The sequence below is a fragment of the Babylonia areolata genome, chromosome 22 (assembly GCF_041734735.1).
Source record: "Babylonia areolata isolate BAREFJ2019XMU chromosome 22, ASM4173473v1, whole genome shotgun sequence".
Taxonomy (NCBI): Eukaryota; Metazoa; Mollusca; class Gastropoda; order Neogastropoda; family Buccinidae; genus Babylonia; species Babylonia areolata.
The window spans coordinates 13,566,180-13,585,214 of record NC_134897.1 but is presented as its reverse complement, the minus strand read 5'-3'; the positions used below and the strand labels follow the sequence as shown (position 1 = coordinate 13,585,214).

Genomic DNA, 19,035 nt, shown 5'->3' with positions numbered 1-19,035 from the left:
TTCGAGAGCATGGTGAGGGGGATGTGGGGGGTGTAACCAACGTCACGAGCATCAGTCACAACAACAGCTGCATTCCTGCACTTCCACTTCAGCTTCGGATCCAAGATTCAAACACTCGACTGTTGGCCGCTGTTCTTTCTCTGTCTCTGGACCTTGCAATTGGAATGAATTTCCTCTTTCGCTTCGTCAAGTCTCCGCACTCAGCTCTTTCAAATCTGGCCTTAAAACCCACCTCTTCCCAAAATGGCATCCCTTCCCTGCCTCTTCCTTGTCTTCAGTTTCTCCAGTTTTAGAGTTATGCATGCGTGTGAATGACTGGCGCGAAAGCGCTTTGATTTGTCTCTGCACAGGATTCAGCGCTATATAAATATCATTATTATTATTGTTATTATAGATCAACCCGGTCAGGATCCGTCATGGGTGAGGTCAATGAAATCTCTCTGCACAGAAGCGTCTCAAACAGCCAGCTCAGGTTGGCGCTGTGCACGGTAGGAAACCTAACTGTTGATACCTTGGTGCTTCATGCCACATGCCGAAACTCCCCAACGGAACAAGGAAGAAACGGGCACTGATTTCAGAACCAGAAACACAGTGATACCATCACCCTACCCCACCATCCACCCCCACTCCTACCCCCGCTGTCTCTCTCTCTCTCTCTCTCTCTCTCTCTCTCTCTCTCTCTCTCTCTCTGCTCTCTCTCTCTCTCTGCTCGCTCTCTCTCTCTCTCTGCTCTCTCTCTCTCTCTCTCTCTCGCTCTCTCTCTCTCAATGTTTGTGTGTCTCTTAGAACGACGGCAGATGTTTAAGTCGGCCACTGTGTGCTAATATCTTCACCACTGGAAAATAAAGATTCATTCATTCATTCATTCTCTGTCGAACTGTGACAGGTAATGGACAAGAAGAAAAAAATGTTATCCTTGTTTCTCACCCCCACACCACCCCCCCGACCCCCCTTCTCTCTCTGTCTCTCCATCTTTCTTTCTCCCTCCCTCCCTCCCTCCTCTCTCTCTCTCTTACCGTAGCACTACTTTACTTATAATTATGTTTGTTTGATTGAATATTTGGATGTTAGCATGCATTGCAATGTGATGTTTAGCTATATATAAAAAAGAGTAATGCTCATGTACCCCTTCATAAAGGGCCTAGGCCTATGCATGAATAAACCATCTGGAATCTCTCTCTGTCTCTGTCTGTCTGTCTCTCTGTCTGTCTCTCTGTCTCTGTCTGTTCTCTCTGTCTCTGTCTCTCTCTGTCTGTCTCTCTGTCTCTCTCTCTGACCCACGCTGTGGCGGACAGGTAATTGATTTCAAAAGGAAGTCAGTGACTTCCTTCCTCCAACCGCCACTCCCTTTCAATACATCCCCCCCCGCCCCCCTCTCCTCTTTCTCCTCATCTTTCTCCCTATCTCCGTATCTCTCCATCTTCCTCCCCACCGTTCTCTCTGTCTCTGTCTGTCTGTCTGTCCCTTTCTCTCTCTCTCTCTCTATCCTCCCCTCCCTCCCTCCCCCTCTCTTATTGCATGGCAGGAATCTGATGGACGTTCAAGGGTAAAGACCTTAATCAAGCTTTCCTTCTGTCAGTCTCCTGTTATTTTCCACAGCACATCGATTCTCTGCCTCTCTCTCTCTTCCCCTCTCTTTCTGTCTCTCTCTGTCTCTCTGTCTCTCTCTCTTATGTCTCTGTCTCACCGTCTCTCTCAGTCTCTACCCCCTCTCTCTCTTTCACTCACTCCTCTCTCTCTGTTTCTGTCTCTCTCTTCTCTTATCTAATTCTCTCTCTCTCTCTCTCTCTCTCTCTCTCTCTCCCTCTCTGTCTCTCTCTTACCTCATTCACTTACCTCATTCACTTACCTCATTCACTCTCTCTCTCTTTCTCTCTCTATCTCTCTATCTCTGTCTCTCTCTCACCCTGTTTGTTTCCGTTTCTTTCTCTTTCTTTGCCTCTCTCTGTCCCCCACCCTCTCTCTCTCTCTCGTTTTAGAAGAAAACAGTAAAGAAGAGGACATCATCATATACACAGATGGCTCAGTCACCAAAGACCAATCCGGTTGGGGATTCACTGCGAAACAAAATGGAAAAACAGTTAGGGAAGAGAATGCTGCCTACAAAGTCACAACCTCCAGCCTAACGATGGAAGTTGAAGCTGTGACACATGCCCTCCAGTGGCTATCGTCCATCCATACGCCCGGAAACCAACATGCCATGATTCTAACAGACTCAATGAACCTCATACAGAAAATTGAAAACGGAATGGGAAGCCCAGAGTGGCATAAGGCAATGCGCAACTTTCAGATAAAAAAAATCACATGGTCATACTGCCCGGGACATGCAGGAGTTAAGGGAAATGAGCGAGCTGACAGACTTGCTGGTAACGCAACACCAACGAGCGGCCTACATCTAGGAAAATCGGAAATCCTCAGAAAAGTCAAAGAATATCAAAAAGAACAGGTACAAGGCCATCACACCATCGATCGCCTCAAAGAAATAAAAGCAGAGAGCGGGAGCGGCCGTAAGTCTAACATGAAAGGTAGAGCACGATGCTTTGCAAATCAAACAAATATCGGCATCATTTCCAAACCAACATTGCGCAAATTTCTTCAAAACGGAACAGAGTCTCTGTGGGCTTTTCCAAATACAGTAGACTGAGCAACACACTAGACGCCACATTCTTGGCATCAGAGATCTTTTCCCATCCCTCTTCCGGCCAGTCAGTGGCAGCCTCTGTGCGTGTGTGAATGTGTGTGTTTGTGTGTATGTGTGGGTCTATGTTTTTGAGTGCGTTTGTGCATGCGTGAGAGTGTAAGTGTACACAAGTGTCAGGAGAGTTCTGTGCATGTGTGTGTGTGTGTGTGTGTGTGTGTGTGTGTGTGTGTGTTGTGTGTGTTTGTGAGGGGGAGGTGGGGGTGCAGGGAGGAGGTGAGATAGAGGATGAGGTATGTGAGTGTATGCATGCCTACACTGTGGGAGCATCAGGATATTGGAACGTATATATTATATATATATCTTTGTATATATGTGTGTGGGGTTGGGGGCGGGAGATATGGACGTGTGTGTGTGTGCTTGTACAAGTAAGTGTTCATCTGTGTGTGTGTGAGTGTGTGTGCGTGTGCGTGTTTGTGTGTGTGGGGGGGGGTGTGTGCCGTGGAAGCTGCGATACATAGACTAGAAACTCCGAGTGTGTGGAGGAGGGGGGTAGAGGAGGTGCAGGGAAATTTGTGGTGTGGGTGTGTGTGTGTGTGTGTGTGGGTGTGTGTGTGTTGGAGCTCATGTACGTTTATATGTATTTGACTGTGCTTTCATATCTATGAAACTGCGTTTTTGGGGCATATCTGTTATGCATGTGTGGGTGTATGTGTGAATGTGTGTCTTCATGTTTTATATTTATTTGCTTATTTATCATCATTGTTGTCTTATTTATTTAATTATTTATTTATTATTATTATTATTATTATTATTTTATCATTATTTTCATTACTACTTTTTTTTCCATCATAATTATTATTTATTTATTTATGTATGTACGCTTCTCTCTCTCTCTCTCTCTCTCTCTCTCTATGTATATATATATATATATATATATAGATAGATAGATAGATATATATACATATACATATATATAGATATATATATGTATATATATATATATATACCTTTTTTTTTCTTTTTTTCTTTTTTCTCAAGGCCTGACTAAGCGCGTTGGGTTACGCTGCTGGTCAGGCATCTGCTTGGCAGATGTGGTGTAGCGTATATGGATTTGTCCGAACGCAGTGACGCCTCCTTGAGCTACTGATACTGATCTCTCTCTCTCCCTCCCTCTCTCTCTCTTGCTCTCTGTCTCTCTCTTCTCATACCTCATTCACTCTCTCTCCCTATCTCTCTATCTCTGTCTCTCTCTCACCCTGTTTGTTTCCGTTTCTTTCTCTTTCTTTGCCTCTCTCTGTCCCCCACCCTCTCTCTCTTTTCCTGTCTCTGACTCAATCACTGTCTGTCTGTCTCCTTCTCCGTCTCTCTCTCTCTCTCTCCCTGTGTCTCTCTCTACCTCTATCTCTCTCTTTGTCGATATCTTTGTCTATATATGTCTGTCTGTCTATCTCTTTTTCTCCCCCCACACCCCCTCCCCTTAATGCATGCCGCACTGACTCTTCGTGTCAGCGCGCGTGCGCTTGTGAACACATGATGAATGTATCTGTACGTATTGTGCGAATTTTCTTTTACTTTTTCTTTGGGCGCGTGCGCGTGCGTGTGTGTGTGTGTATGTGTGTGTGTGTGCGCGTGCGTGCGTGTGTGTGTGTGTGTGTGTTGTATTGTGTGTGTTTGTATGTTGTGTGAGTGTGTGTGTGTGTGAGTGTGTGTGTGTGTATGTGTGAGTGTGTGTGTTTTGTGTGTGTGTGTTTTGTGAATGTGTGTGTTGTGTGAGTGTGTGTGTGTTGTGTGAGTGTGTGTTTGTGTTTGTTTTGTGTGTGTGTGTGTGTGTGTGTGTGTGTGTGTGTGTGTGTGTATTTTGACAGTGTTGTTGTGTTACTTTCCGACTTGCGCGCGCGCGTGTGTGTGTGAGTGTGTGTGTGTGTGTGTGTGACTACTGCCACCAGCTTGTGCAGCCACAGACGCGGTTGATTGCCTCTCCTCTACCCCCTGCACAGTTAATGCTGAACGCAAGGTTTTGCTTTGTTTCTCTCTTAAATACTATAGAGTTAGTCTGCAGCATGGTGGGAATCATCATTTTTTTTGTTTGGTTGGTTTTTTGTTTTGTTTGTTTGTATGTTTTTTTTGTCACCAGTAGAGTTAACGGTGGGCACAGATTAATGTCACTCGTAGTAATAGTAGTAGAGTTAGGGCACGAATGACGTCACGTCACTGGAGTTCGGGCACATAAGACGTCACATCAGCTAGAGTTAGGGCACAAATGATGTCGCGTCATCTAAGATTAGAGTTAGCTGTGGGCACAAATGGTGTAGCTTTTACTAGCAGTTGAGTTACGCACATGACGTCACATTAACTAACAGTAGAGCTGTGGGCACAAATGATGCCACTTCTACTGACAGTTGAACAAGAGCAGAAATGACGTCACATCAGCTAACAGTAGAGGTTTTTTTTTGGGTTTTTTTTGGGTTTGTTTGTTCGGTTGGTTTTGTTTGTTTGTTTTGTTTTGTTTTGTTTTTGTTTAATGAACAGAATACATGAACACGATAAGGGCATTATACATTAAATTACACATATATTACGAAGCGTAAAGTGGTAATATATCAAAATAAAGACGACGGTCTTTCACATTTTGCCTTCCGAAACAATGCACCAAATACCAAAACAGAAAAGTGCATTCAATAAGAGCACACATTTTATTGGAGAAAAAAAAACCCACCCCTACCAGCAGTAGAGCTTAGGGCACACATGACGTCACACAAACTAACAGTAGAGCTAACTGTGGGCACAGAATTTATATAATGATGTCACCTCCACTCAGCTGTGGCTGTTTTCTGAGAGCACAGTGGATGTCACCCTTACTAACAGTCCAGTCACATGTTTGCACAGTAGATGTGAGTCACTTCCTCCTGCGACTGACGATGTAGTTCGCTGTAGCAGACACCCGCCTAGGGGGTGGGGGTTGGGGCGGTGGGGGGGGGGATAATACGTGTGTGTAGGGTGGGGTGGGGGGAGGAAGGGAGGGGTGGAAGGATCGTGATGTTATAATGATTATTGCCGTCATTTGCTCCCCCGCATGGGGGGGCCATCCACTTTGACATCCGTAAGAAAACGTGAAGTTGAAGAGGGAGGGGGGAGAGGTAGAGGTGGAGGGGGAGGGAGAAGTTGGGGGTCGGGGGAGGGGGCGGGTACGGGGGGGGGGGGGGTGTCTTTTTGAATGTGGGTTGGCGCTTCATGAGGGTCAGCCATTGTGTTGAACGATCTGCGTGAAAGGTTACTTGTGTTGATGTTGTTGTTTTTCTTGATGTCTGTATTCTCCGTTTTTCTCCTCGATAGTTTTAATCGTAGTTTGTGCAGGTGTAGCGATGGCTGCGATGGGCTGGTTTGACCGGGTGGTGTTTGTGTGGGTTTTTTTGTTTTGTTTTGGGTTGTGTTTTTTTTGTTTTTGGGTTTGTTTGTGTTTTGTTTGTTTTTTTTGTTTTTTTTTGGGGGGCAGTGTGCGATGGTTCTGCGATGCGTCAGTCTTTCGGCAATAGCGACGAGCCAGGTAGGGGGGGGGGGGGGTACCAGAGATTTGGAAATTTTCATCAAAACTAATTTCTCTTACTGAGATGATAGAGTTGTTGTGATTGTCGTTCTGATTCGGTCTTCCGGTACCTTCACTACAAGGATCTGGAATGACAGGGACAGTTTGTGGGTTTTTGGGTGTGTTTTTTTTCAGGCAGTAAAACTTCCCTGTGTCTTTTGTAGCACTGTCTTTCCAGTATGTCTGTCTGCTTGTTTGTCTGTTCCTTTCAGTCTCTCTGTCTGTCTCCCCCCCCCTTTTCTATGTGTCTCTCTCTGTGTCTGTCTGTCTGTCTCTCTCTGTCTGTCTCTCTCCATCTGTCTGTCTGTCTCTCTCCCTCTGTCTGTCTGTCTGTCTGTCTCGCTCTCTTTGTCTCCCCTCAATGCATACTGCACTTTGTGTGTGTTTGTGTGTGTCTGTGTGTGTGTATGTGTGTCTGTATCTGTGTGTGTGTGTGTGCACGCGTTCACATCCAGAGAGAGAGAGAGAGAGACAGAGAGAGTGTGTGAAGGACGGACAGAGACAGAGAAAGATGGAAAATATATCAGAGGACGTAGGAGTTGTGCATGTGCATGCCAGTTGAATTGAAGTAGATTTTCAGAGCTTGTATTGTTGGTGTTCCAAATGGTGTATAATCCGTGGGCTGCTTGCAGCTTTTGCTTTTCTTTCCTTGTGAAGTTTCAAGCAGGAGAGTTTGGTGGCATACAATCTAGATGATGTTTGTTTGTTTGTATTTCTTTTTATCACAACATTTCTCTGTGTGAAATTCGGGCTGCTTTCTACAGCGCCACCCATTTTAATTTTTTTCTATTCCTGAGTGCAGTTTTATTTGTTTTGTTTTTCCTATCGAAGTGGATTTTTCTACAGAATTTTGCCAGGAACAACCCTTTTGTTGTCGTGGGTTCTTTTACGTGCACTGAGTGCATGCTGCACACGGGACCTCGGTTTATTGTCTCATCCGAATGACTAGCGTCCAGACCACCACTGAAGGTCTAGTGGAGGGGGAAAAAATATCGGCGGCTGAGCCGTGATTCGAACCAGCGCACTCAGATTCTCTCGCTTCCTAGGCGGACGCATTACCTCTAGGCCATCACTCCACTGATGAATGCCCATTCCGATTTTCTTCCCTGTGTGTGTGTGTGTGTGTGTGTGTGTTCAGCGTCTGTCGAGACCAGCTTCAGAAGCCTTTTCATGACAGGTACGCGTTTGTGTGTTGATGCTTTTGGATCTCTGGGAGGTGGAGGAGAAGGGACTGTTGCTGCCAAATGGGAGATCACATGTAGAATTTACTAGTTTTAGATGCCAGTATCGTCAGCATCATTTTCATGCGTGTGTGTGTGTGTGTGTGTGTGTGTGCGTGCGCGCGCGCGCGCGCGTGTGTTTGTGCACAGTGGACGGGTCTGATATTTTTGTTTTCGGTTCTGATATTGCCCAGTGTGGTTTGTCGGCTGGGCTTGAAGAAGACAACAATGATGAAGAAAATTTCTCCTGGTCATGGCTGCCATTGCTGGGCCTCACTGTCGTCGTCCTCATCACTGGCTTTTCTCATTTTCATCATTGTTTATCACCCATCACCGCCTCCTTTTTTTTCTTCTTCTTCTTTTTTTCCATGATGTCATCGTCGTCACGCGTCACAGCCATCACCATTGTTATCAAGGACACCTGTTAACATGTAAGCTAAGAGTGTACAGGCCAACGAGAGGGAAAAGTTGTCATCGCTGTTGTTGTTGTTGTTGTTGCTGCTGCTGATCATGATGATGATGATGATGATGTTGGTGCCGCCTGCCACGCCTGCAGAAGGAGGGGGCCCGGCGGACCAGACGGGGCAGAGCGGGGCCGGGCGGGATTCGAACATCCTGCACAACCCTGTCAAGCGCTGCGGCGTCCCCAGTCTCCGTGGCTGCCGTATGTACAACTTCCCCCCTGTGCCTTCATTGTCTCCCCTGAGTGCTGTTGTCTCCCCTCCCTGGGCCAGGTGGCGGGTGAACGAGTTGGGAATGAACTTTGTGGTGGTAGTCTTCAGTAGAAAGACTGGTGTCCCGCTGTACCATTTTGGCTTTCACAGTTGTTGTTTTTTTTTCTTTTCTCTTCTTTTATGTTATACATACATATATATATGTATATATATGAATATATATATTTTTTTTTTCAGCATTATGAAAATATAATTTACTGGTGGTGTTTTGTATTTGACGAATCACTGATACATCCTCCGTCACTCTCTCCAAAAACTAATCTCCCAAAACCAAATTCGTCTTCATCCCCCATCAAAACCATTACTACTTATCCGTATGTGTTAACCAACAAAAAGAACAACCTGTGATTAAGATCGGCTGTGGATCTTCCGTTTCAGAGGAAAATAACTCAAATCTGTTGGATGTTTAGGAATATTTTTTGTGGTGTGAGTTAAGCGAAGTTTATTGTGTAGTTAACATAATGAAGCGATCATGGATTCGTCAGTCACAAACCGCAAAAGAAACAGTTGTATTTGTTTGGGATTTGGAGCAGGCTCTTGAATGTTATCAGTAGGCGAGCAAAAGATCAGTGCACTGGACTTCATTGTGATTTTGAGGTAAACCTTTTTAAAGGCAACTAGTTTGCCGCTTACCGTTTTCGAAATATGTCAAGGAGGAAGCATGTTGATATACATTTAAGATAATATTCTTTTGGCTTTTAATGGATTTCCCCCCCCCCCCCAAAAAAAAATGGACCACTTGAAAACAGTGTGTTTAGTGAAATTAAGAGTTAACAACGCTTCTGACTTGATACTGTCTAAACACATAATTCACAGGAAGACGAACGATTCCGTCAATTTAACGTTTTCTTTTCTTTTCCCCTTTTTTTATGTGCGGTTCAAGTAGGTCTTTTCGTTAAAATGGGTTAATTAACTGTAAATATGCACACCGAAAATAATGCAATGTTTTTCGTCACAGTTATGTAATGTCGATTGATGTGTTAAAAAATGAATAATTGAAAAGTACTCTTGAATATCAATAAAAAAATAAAAAATTTAAGTTGTTTCAATTGACGTTTTACAAAGGCAGAATTGTATCACCACCAGTGTGCATGGTGTGGTGTGAATACCCTGTGAATATTATCCCACGGCGTGTTTGCCTTTTTTTTTTTTTTCTTTTTGACGCATGTAGTATACTGTAGTACAGTCTAAACCCGTACCTCGTTGTAGTGAGGGAATATATCAAACAAAAACTTTCTTTTCCTCCCCATTTTTTCACGTGTGTGTGGTTTGTTTTTTTTGTTTGTGTGTGTGTGTGTGTGTGTGTGTGTGTGTGTGTGCTCTTACTTTGTCTTTGCATGGAATATGTATTTATGTATTTTTCTTCTTTTTGTGATCTCCTTCGGCTGTGTAGCAATTTCAACTAGCCTCATTGCCAGAGAGAGCTGTGCAGGGTTTGTTTTTTGTTTGTTTTTTTTCCCACAGCTTCGCTTGATTAAACTTTATTTCTTGTTCCTCACGGTGCCCAGTGATGTTTTTGATCACGTTCTGTTTGCGGAAGGTTCTTTATGGGGTTTTTTTTCGATGTTTGGCGTCGTGTTCATTTTTACTTTTCGTCTTCTCTTTGCCTTTTTTTTTTTTCCTATGGAGGGAGGGCGCGTGTGTTTGTGTGGGGTGGGGGGTGGGGTTCCCACTGTCTTTCGTTGTGAAGTTTTGTTTGGCTTTTTGTGTCCCCCCCCCCCCCCCCCCTCCCCCCCCTTTGTTTCCCCTCCTCAACCGTCTGTTTCTTTGTTTCTTTGTTTCTTTCCGTCTTTGGCCCGTTTACTGCTCGCGTACACACACACACACACACACACACACACACACACACACACACACACACAACACATACAAACAATATGCACACACCACACACACACACACACACACACACACACACACACACACACACACACACACACACACACACACACACACACACACACACACACACACACACACACACACACACACACACACACACACACACACACACACACGTGCACACACACAAAGACAGGGTGGGGGGTGGTTCTGGATGCAACACCTAGGGAGGCACTTTTAGATTTCCACAGCATCCCGCTGTGTGTGTGTGTGTGTGTGTGTGTGTGTACATATTGTGTGTGTGTGTGTGTGTGTGTGTGTGTGTGGTGTACTGGTTTGCCACTCTCTCGTGGTCTCCTTGTGATTCTACCCTTGTTCTTTTTTTTTTTTTTTACCTTCTTTTTTTCCCCCGTCTGTTTCTTTCCACTTTCCCAGTTCATTCCTCTGTGTTGTGTGCAGAAAGTCTCTCTTTGCTGTCTTTTTGCTCGTCCGTTGGGCAGACAATGTAGATACTGTGATGGGTTCCTCTTGCATTTGCCAATTATGGCCGTTTGATATTTTCAACCATTCAGTCAGTTTCGAGTACATGATGGGATTAATCATCTGTTGACGTAAACTAGCAGTGCGAAATGATTACACTTTCCAGAAAAGTCTAATTTATCTGCATGTGATGGGATTTATTATCTATTTACGTAAATAGCAGTGCGAAATGATTACACTTTCCAGAAAAGTCTAACTTACCTGTGTGTGATGGGATTTATTATCTGTTTACGTAAATTAGCAATGCGAAATGATTACACTAATTTACCTGTATATGTTGGGATTTATTATCTGTTTACGTAAACTAGCAATGCGAAATGATATTAGTTTCCAGAAAAAAGTCTAACTGACCAGTCTTGAGCTGATTAGTGATGTGGCTGAATCTATCGTTATTGAATGTTTTATGCTTAATGACTGCATTTCTAAATGGCTGTTGACGACATTGTTTTACGTGATGTTCTCGATGCAAAGGTTGCATGTATCTTTCGCCTGTAAGTACGGTGTGTGGACATTGTGGTGTTGTTTGACCTGATTAAAATAAGCAAGTAACAATATCTCATGAACTGGGGAAAGAGATATTATTGACATGGTTTGACCATCTGTAACAGTGCGGAAAAAATAGTGTGTGCAAAAAACCCTTTGACCAGCATGACGCTGTTGTTTGTTGTTGTTTTTTTGTTTTTTGTTTTTGTTTGTTTTTTACTACTACCCCCTTTTTTTCTTCTTTTTTTCCACTATAGTTATTATTTATTTATTTGTGTAAGCTTATCTATTATTTATTCACCTTTTTTTTTTCTTTTTTTTTTCCTCAAGGCCTGACTAAGCGCGTTGGGTTACGCTGCTGGTCAGGCATCTGCTTGGCAGATGTGGTGTAGCGTATATGGATTTGTCCGAACGCAGTGACGCCTCCTTGAGCTACTGAAACTGAAACTGAATTGGTGTTTGGTTGTTTTTTGGTGTGTTTTTTTTTTTCTTCTTCTTTTTCCTCTCTTCTTTTTTATTTTATTTTTAAGTTGTTGATGACGTTTTTGTTAATTGTCGATGACGTCTCATCTTGATGACGTCGTTCTTGTCTTTCGCCGCTCTACATGATTTGATTTGGTTTCTTTGTTGTCGCCTCTTGTGTTTCCTGGCTTTTCTGCCGTTTTTTTTTGTTTCAAATGAGTTGAAATCAGATTTCCCTGTTAACCCTTGTTCTTCTTCTTCTTCTTCTCTCTTCCTTTTTCCTGCTTCTCGGTCGGTTTCATTATGCCGTGTGCGACATTTTTTGGCGTGTGATTCATTTTTGTTTTAATGTTATCATTATTGGGGGGGCGGGGGGGGGGGGGAGTGGGGGGGTTGTGGGGTTTTTTTTGGGGGGGAGCGGGGGAGGGGTGGGAGGGGGTGTAATTATAAGGTGTCAGAATACAATTTCAGCATATTCGTATTCTGTTCAGCGTGTTTTGTTATTTTTTTTTCTCTCTTCCAACCACCAGTTCTTTATTATTCTTTATGTGTGTGTGTGTGTGTAAGTATCTAAGTGCGTGCGCGCGCGTGTGTGTGTCTGTGTATGTATGCGCGCGCTCGCACTTTGCAACGACAATATTATTCTTATTCTCACTCGCTTTTGGAGTGTTTAAGCATGTTAACACACACATACACATACACACACACACACACACACACACACACACACATTTCCTGTCTTATGAAATTCTCTCTCTCTCTCTCTCTCTCTCTGTCTCACACACACACACACACACACACACACACACACACACACACACACACACACACAAGCATACACACGCACGCGCGATTTACGACAGACATACAGACAGCTGGAGGCTGGATGTTTCTATTGTTGTGGCATGCCAGAGCACAGGTCAATATAGAGACTGTCGGAGTCAACGCAAGTACACACACAGACGCACAGACAGACACACAGACACACGCACACACACACAAGATTAACAGATATACAAACAGATGGAGGTGGGAAGTTTCTTTTCTGATGCCATGCGTAGAGTCTGACAGAGCCAACGCGCGCGCGCGCGCTCGCACACACACACACACACACACACACACACACACACACACACACACACACACATACACACACACTGTCTTTAGCAGTCTCTGTACCGGAATACAAACCTCTGCCAAAGTTTTACCAAATTTTCGAGTCGCACTGAGCCACTGAGTAAAAAGCCCAGGTCACAGCGACTTGTGAGAGAGAAACCCTATTCTTTCTCTCTCTCAGTGTGCTAATTGAGGTCGTTCGTTTTTCGTCGTGTTGTTTTGGTGCGGTTTTCGGTGTCAGGACACTGTGGTTCATCTTGGGCTTTTTACCGCTGTTTGTGCAAAGTTTGCTGCCTTTTTTTGTGTGTTTTTTTTAAAAAGTTTTTAACCGTGGTCCGATTTTATGTGGGTGTCTCCGTGGTGCACCTGCTTTGGGATTTAAGTTCGGAAAGGAGAGAATGAGGCTGGTGTGTTTGTGCTCTTTCACACACCACACCCACGCGCACGCACGCGCGCGCGCACACACACACACACACACACACACACACACACACGCCATTTCGTTCACCTGCCTTATAACTCCAAGGGCTTTCCAGCCAAGTACACTCATTAGTACGGAGTTGAAAATGTGATGCTTACCTCTTAATTCATTTCATTTCTTTCACTTGCGTTTTCCTTCAGTGTGCTAACGTTAATTCAGTTTGCACCGCCGCCCGTGTGGTGGTGCGGGAATGGTGCCAGTGTGTTCAGTTGTTGATGATGGATTGCTCTGTATGCGTACTCCCTCATCTTCGCGGGAGGTCTCGTCTCCTGTTCAAAATTGGAATGAAATTAGATTACAGCGCCGTATATCGCGTACCACCTTTGAACAGATATCTAATTTGCTCCCCCCCCCTCCCCTCCCCCTCCCCTCCCTTTTCACCTTTTGCCTCCTCTGTCTCTCTATCCCCTAGGGCAGACAGTCCTCCGTTTGCTGTTTATAACTGTGTAATTGGCTTCGACAGTTGTTTCAAACGTGCCCCAGTTTCGATTCGTTGTACAGATGACTATGCCTTCGTGAGATATCACGTTAAATAGACCTGTTCCCCACCCCACCCTACCCCCTCCCACCCCTCTTACTTTCCAAGTGGTGATAAAATCTTTAATCTTTTATCTCCTGTCCCCCAAAGTCTTCATTTTTACTCTTGATAACTGTATGATTAGCTTCGACAGTTTTTGTTGTTGTTGTTGTTGTTTTTTGTTTTTTTTTGTTTGTTTATTTGGTGTTGTTGTTGGTTGTTTTTTTTATCCGGGCCCAAGTTTAACGTAAAGATGTCTATGCCTTCGTGAGATATTACGCTATTAGGCCCACTGTTTTCTCCACCCCACCCCCTCCCCCACACCTCCTCCCCGCGCTTTCTAATGGCGAAAAAAAAAATCTTAGGCATATTCTGAAACCTTGATCCAGAACAGGACCACCACCCGAGTCTGTGTTCTCTTCATTCCATCCTCGTTGTCTGGCCCGGAATACGGAATCGGATTTTTTTTTAACATTCAGGCCGCAAGTTGGGTTGCTAGAACGTTATTTATGTGAACGGAACAATGTTTTGAAAACTGGAGAAGTAGTAAAAAAAAAAAAAAAAAAAAAAAAAAAATCAACTGGAATCCACCAGGGGCTGGCGCTGTCGGGACTTGAACCTGACTTCCCACGTATCGTGTTGATGGAAACATGAAGATGTGACCACTGGGCCACTCTGGCCGTCATGGTGGTTGTCATGGATAGAGAATGAACACTCACCTCCACCCTCCCCCCCCCCCCCTCCATCCCTTCCCTACACCCCCTTTAAAAAACCAAAAGGGGGGGTTGGGGGGGCTGTCTAAAAATCACGTTCAAACATAGCAATGCCAAGGAAAAGAACAAATCTTTATTTCAGAGCATTAACGAATCTTTATTTTACAAGGATTAACACTTTTCGGCCGACGCTAAATCTGTCCACTAGCTTTTGCTATTCGACGGATTATACGAACATGGAAACAGTGAAGAAAATCGATGATACGAAGGGGAAAGAACAACAAGACCAGCACCAGAGAGAAAGAGAGAGGCAGAGAGAGAGAGAGAGAGAGAATGGGGGGTGCGGGAGGAGGAGAATGCCAATATATGTATACATTTATTTCCTGCCTTTATTTTTGTTATTTACTCCTCTGGTTATTGTTTGCCAGCTTTGCTTTCCGTGCAATCTTCCCTTCGCGTTTCTTCTGGTGTTGACAAGTATGTAAATTTTCTGTCTCCCGGGAGATGGGTTTTAAAGGGTTGTGACGGTGCCTGGGTGTCCCACTGTCCTCTTTAAATTAAACTTTGTGTTTATTTCTTTATTGACATGGAGAGAGAGAGTGTGTGAGAGAGAAAGAGAGAGACGGGAAAAATGCGAGCGCACGTTTTTTTGTGTATGACCGCGTGCCCTGTTTGTGAGCGTTCGGCTTGTTTCGCTGTGTTTGGTTCGGTTTGGTGCTGTGTCTGTCTGTCTGTCTGTCTGTCTGTATCCCTTGATGTTTCTCTGTCTGTCTGTCTGTCTGTCTGGCTGTTTGTCGATGTCTCTCTGTTTATCTCTTTCCATTATGTATTTGGAACTCTCTCTCTCTCTCTCTGTCTTTCACTCAGTTTATCTCTTTCCTCTATGTATTTGTAACTCTCTCTCTCTCTCTCTCTCTCTCAAAAATGAGCTTACTAAAAAACAACATGGCCATATACACATATGAAGCATTGAAGAGAGTTCGAATTGTTGTTTTGTGAATGTTGTTGAGTATTGTATTAGCTTTTTTTGGTTGGTTTGTGATGTTGGTTTATCGTGTCAAGTCAGTATCTTTCCTTATTTTCTTGTATGACCCCCCCTTCAGTAAGGGGCTTTGGAATTTGAATAAAAGATCGTTATGGTTATCGTGATCGTTATATCTCTCTCTCTCTGTCTCGCTCTTCATCCCTTATTATGGCCCCTTTCATATCCTCGCCACGGTTACTCATCGTCTGATGTTAGTTGCCTGTTTGGTTTAAACAGTATTTTATTTTAACATGTCACAATACAACACATATATCGATGAACAGGACAACAAGAAAATCTTATATGAAGTCCTGTTCCTGTGCACGGGTATGTACGTGTACGTGCGCGCTTGCTTGTTTGCGTGTGTGTGTGCGTGTGTGTGTGTGCCCGTGTATTTGCAAGGTTTATATACGTGCACATGTGTGTGTGTGTGTGTGTACAATAATGATGTGCATGTGTGTGCGCGCGCCCTAGTGCATAATTATGTATATGTATGGGTATTATGTATGCGTGTGTATACATCCACAAAAGTGCCTCCACGGTGACAAGTTGTGTGGCTGTGTGTGTGTGTGTGTGTGTGTGTGTGTGTGTGTGTGTGTACACAATTTATATACATACGCATGCATGTGCGCGGGCCTTAGAGCATAGGTATGGGTATATGTATGCGTATGCCTACAGGAATCATAGTGGCCCCCGGTGAGCTGTTGTCAAGCTGTGTGTGTGTGTGAGTGCACGATCATATATATATATATATATACTGGCGCATGTGTGCGCGCGCGCCCTAGTGCATGAAAATTATGCATTATGTATGTGTGTGTATATATATATGCGTATACATACGGGCACTGTAGAAACCCCACCCCCTCCCCCTCCTCCGGTGGCATGCTGTATGTGTGTGCACTGTTATTAAATGCAGGCTGTGTGTGTGGTGACAGTGATCTCCATCAAGGGCAGGCGGTACGTGGACCTGGGCCAGAAGATCCACCTGCTGTGCAACGCCTCGGGGGGCCCCCGCCTGCCGGAGGACATCGACTGGTTCAAGGACGGCGACATGGTCTGTGGCCACCCTTCATTTACTGTCTGCACGCACGCGGACACACACACACACACACACAAATGCGCGTACGCACGCGCACACCCACCCACCCACACACCTGGCATCGATCCATGAAATAATGTCAACACATTGCAGTCATTTTACAACCCTGTCTTTTTCTCTTCTCTGTCGATGTGTGTGTTTCTCACCCCATCTCTCTCTGTTGTTGTTTAAATCTGCTTGACCGTCTCTCCCTGACTCTCCCTCTGTCTGTTGTGTTCTCTCTCTCTCTCTCTCTCTCTCTCTCTCTCTCTCTCACTCACTCTCACTCTCTCTCTCTGTGCCTTTCTGTCTGTTCCTGTCCCTCCCACTTTCTCCCCCTTCACGTACAACCCTGTGCAATGACGGGCAGTATGACCCCCCAGCCAGCTGAGCATCAGCGGTGATGGGTGTCGCTGCTGGTGGGACAAACAGGACGGGCTCTGTGATGACCGGGGGCCCCGCGGCTAGGGTAGGGTAGGGTAGGGTTCAACGTGGGTGTGGGGACCGTGAGGGAGTTGAACCCCTGGTCACTTCATGTGCATTGATTTCTTACTGACCCGCCAGTCTCCATCTCTCTGCGGTCTTCGGTGTAATGTGTGCCCACCTCTGATCTTCTTGCTCACTCATACACATATACACGCGCGCGCGCGCGTACACACACACACACACACATACACACACACACACATACGCGCGCGCGAAGTTGTTTTCCAGACACACGAATAATATCATGACTATTACCAGAATATCTGTAATGGCTTCGCATCAAATACTGCGCAATTTCTGCATAATAGCATGGAGATTCTTTTGTGATGTTGTTCCCCATATAGTCATAAGAGATTTCCCCCCTAATTTTATGTGCATACGCGCGCGCCTGTTGGATTCATGCTCCTCCCTAACTGTCAGTGTGAAGTCGTGGTCCTTACAATATATCTTGATATGTTTTTATGTGAGACATTCTGGATAATAGTGTTTCTTTCGTTAAGCATGAAAAACAAAGATTCTTCAAGCATTATAAAGGTTAAAAGACAACAACAACAAAAAAAGATTGGAATGGCTTTGTCATTTTACATTATTTCTGTGTCATTAAAGGTAAGTGTTTTTCCTTTTGAAGCGTAAGCGATCATTAACTGGCTAAACGATTCAGGAAAAATTACTGAACTGTTTAAGCCATGAGGAGTGGGCATTGTGACATGTCTCGATACATGGAATGTGTTACAATGAAAAAAAAGGAAGAAAGAAAGAAAGAAAGAAAGAAATTAAAAGAACAGGGGAGGCTTTGAACCGGGAAGTTAGTTGATCCATTTCGAAGCAGTCTGTCTCTACCAGTGTCTCAACCGCACCTGCGACCGCTTGCTTGCAAGTAGCGCGCGTGAATGTAGGTGTGAAGAGAGAGGGAGGGAGAGGAGGGAGGGGGTTTAGACAGACAGACATACAAAACGAGAGACTGAGAAATACATACAGACATATATGAAACACTCGCAGAGAGAGAGAGAGAGAGAGAGAGAGATTGATTGATGATTTATTGTCAAAAGCATTTACAGCCATTTTGACAAGGGGGGGTTACAAAAAATTAATTAAGCAAATACCACGAAACACACACCGCAACAACTGTACGCAAGAAAAGGGTAGGGAAAAAGAACAACAAAAGAGTAAAGAACATGTGGGCCATCCACGGTCATAATTCATTTGCTTATATAATAATTAGTGAATCCGTTTAGTCATTAGCATTAGGGGTCATCTGTATATAATTATGTACCTTTTACTTGGAGAGAGAGAGAGAGAGAAGGAGGGGGTAGGGGAGGAGGTTTAAAGACAAAACTTCCACCAGTTTGAAAACAGAATGCAGACCAACGACTGACAGAGCTGTCAATGCTGTCCAATGGTATCGGTACCAAACTTCTGGAGGTATATACTGTTCGTTCCATATTATTCAAAAAGCGTCTCCGTGGGAGAGAATACCGCATGCGTTTTGCGTCCGTACTGCAATCGCTGTCTTCCGGAATCATTTCCGCCAATATCTAGGCCCCCCCCCCCCCCCCCGACCCCCATTCTCACCCCCCCCCCCCTCCCTTCTCTGTCTGAAGTTCTTCCGATTTCCTTTCAGCTCCCCCACATCAAAATGTCCTTGGTTATTGTGACGTGTAGCGTTCCCCTTATCTGCATACAGTACTGTGGGGACATGCTTCCGGTTTACCACAGCGGCCATCATCAGCAGTGGTGCTCTTCTGCAGGATGTGAGAGTTATCTTGCAGTGTGTTTGAGGGAGTGGTGGTTCTGGTGACCGCTGCAGTCCTGTGGAAACCCTCAAGTTTCACGGTTTCCATGCGGCGCCATTATGTGGCTGGCCTGTCCGCTTCCCCCCGTCCGTATGGGTCACCCTGCTTGAAAAAGTGTGTGTGTGTGTGTGTGTGTGTGTGTGTGTGACAGAGAGAGAGAGAGAGAGAGAGAGAGAGAGAGATTCAAAAAAACTTTATTACTCAAGGATAAAGATTTTAGGCATCGCCCAGTCGTCCAATCTGTCCTTGTGACAACAATAACAATAACAACATTAACGATAATGACACAACAATAATAATTTTTGTTAACACTGCTACATCT

At 44.6% G+C, this 19,035-nt stretch overlaps 1 protein-coding gene across 2 annotated transcripts in view; it reads left to right on the top strand.

Annotated features, from left to right (window-relative positions):
* The window catches only part of LOC143297392 (zwei Ig domain protein zig-8-like), a 346,453-nt gene that overhangs the window by 303,117 nt on the left and 24,301 nt on the right, over positions 1 to 19,035 (top strand). Inside the window, exons 6-7 of one of the 2 annotated variants that reach the window (XM_076609722.1) lie at positions 8,001 to 8,108; positions 16,292 to 16,410. In XM_076609722.1, coding sequence (XP_076465837.1) covers positions 8,001 to 8,108; positions 16,292 to 16,410 — 227 coding nt within the window. The remainder of the gene's footprint in view (positions 1 to 8,000; positions 8,109 to 16,291; positions 16,411 to 19,035) is intronic. The other variant, XM_076609723.1, reaches the window with a different exon arrangement.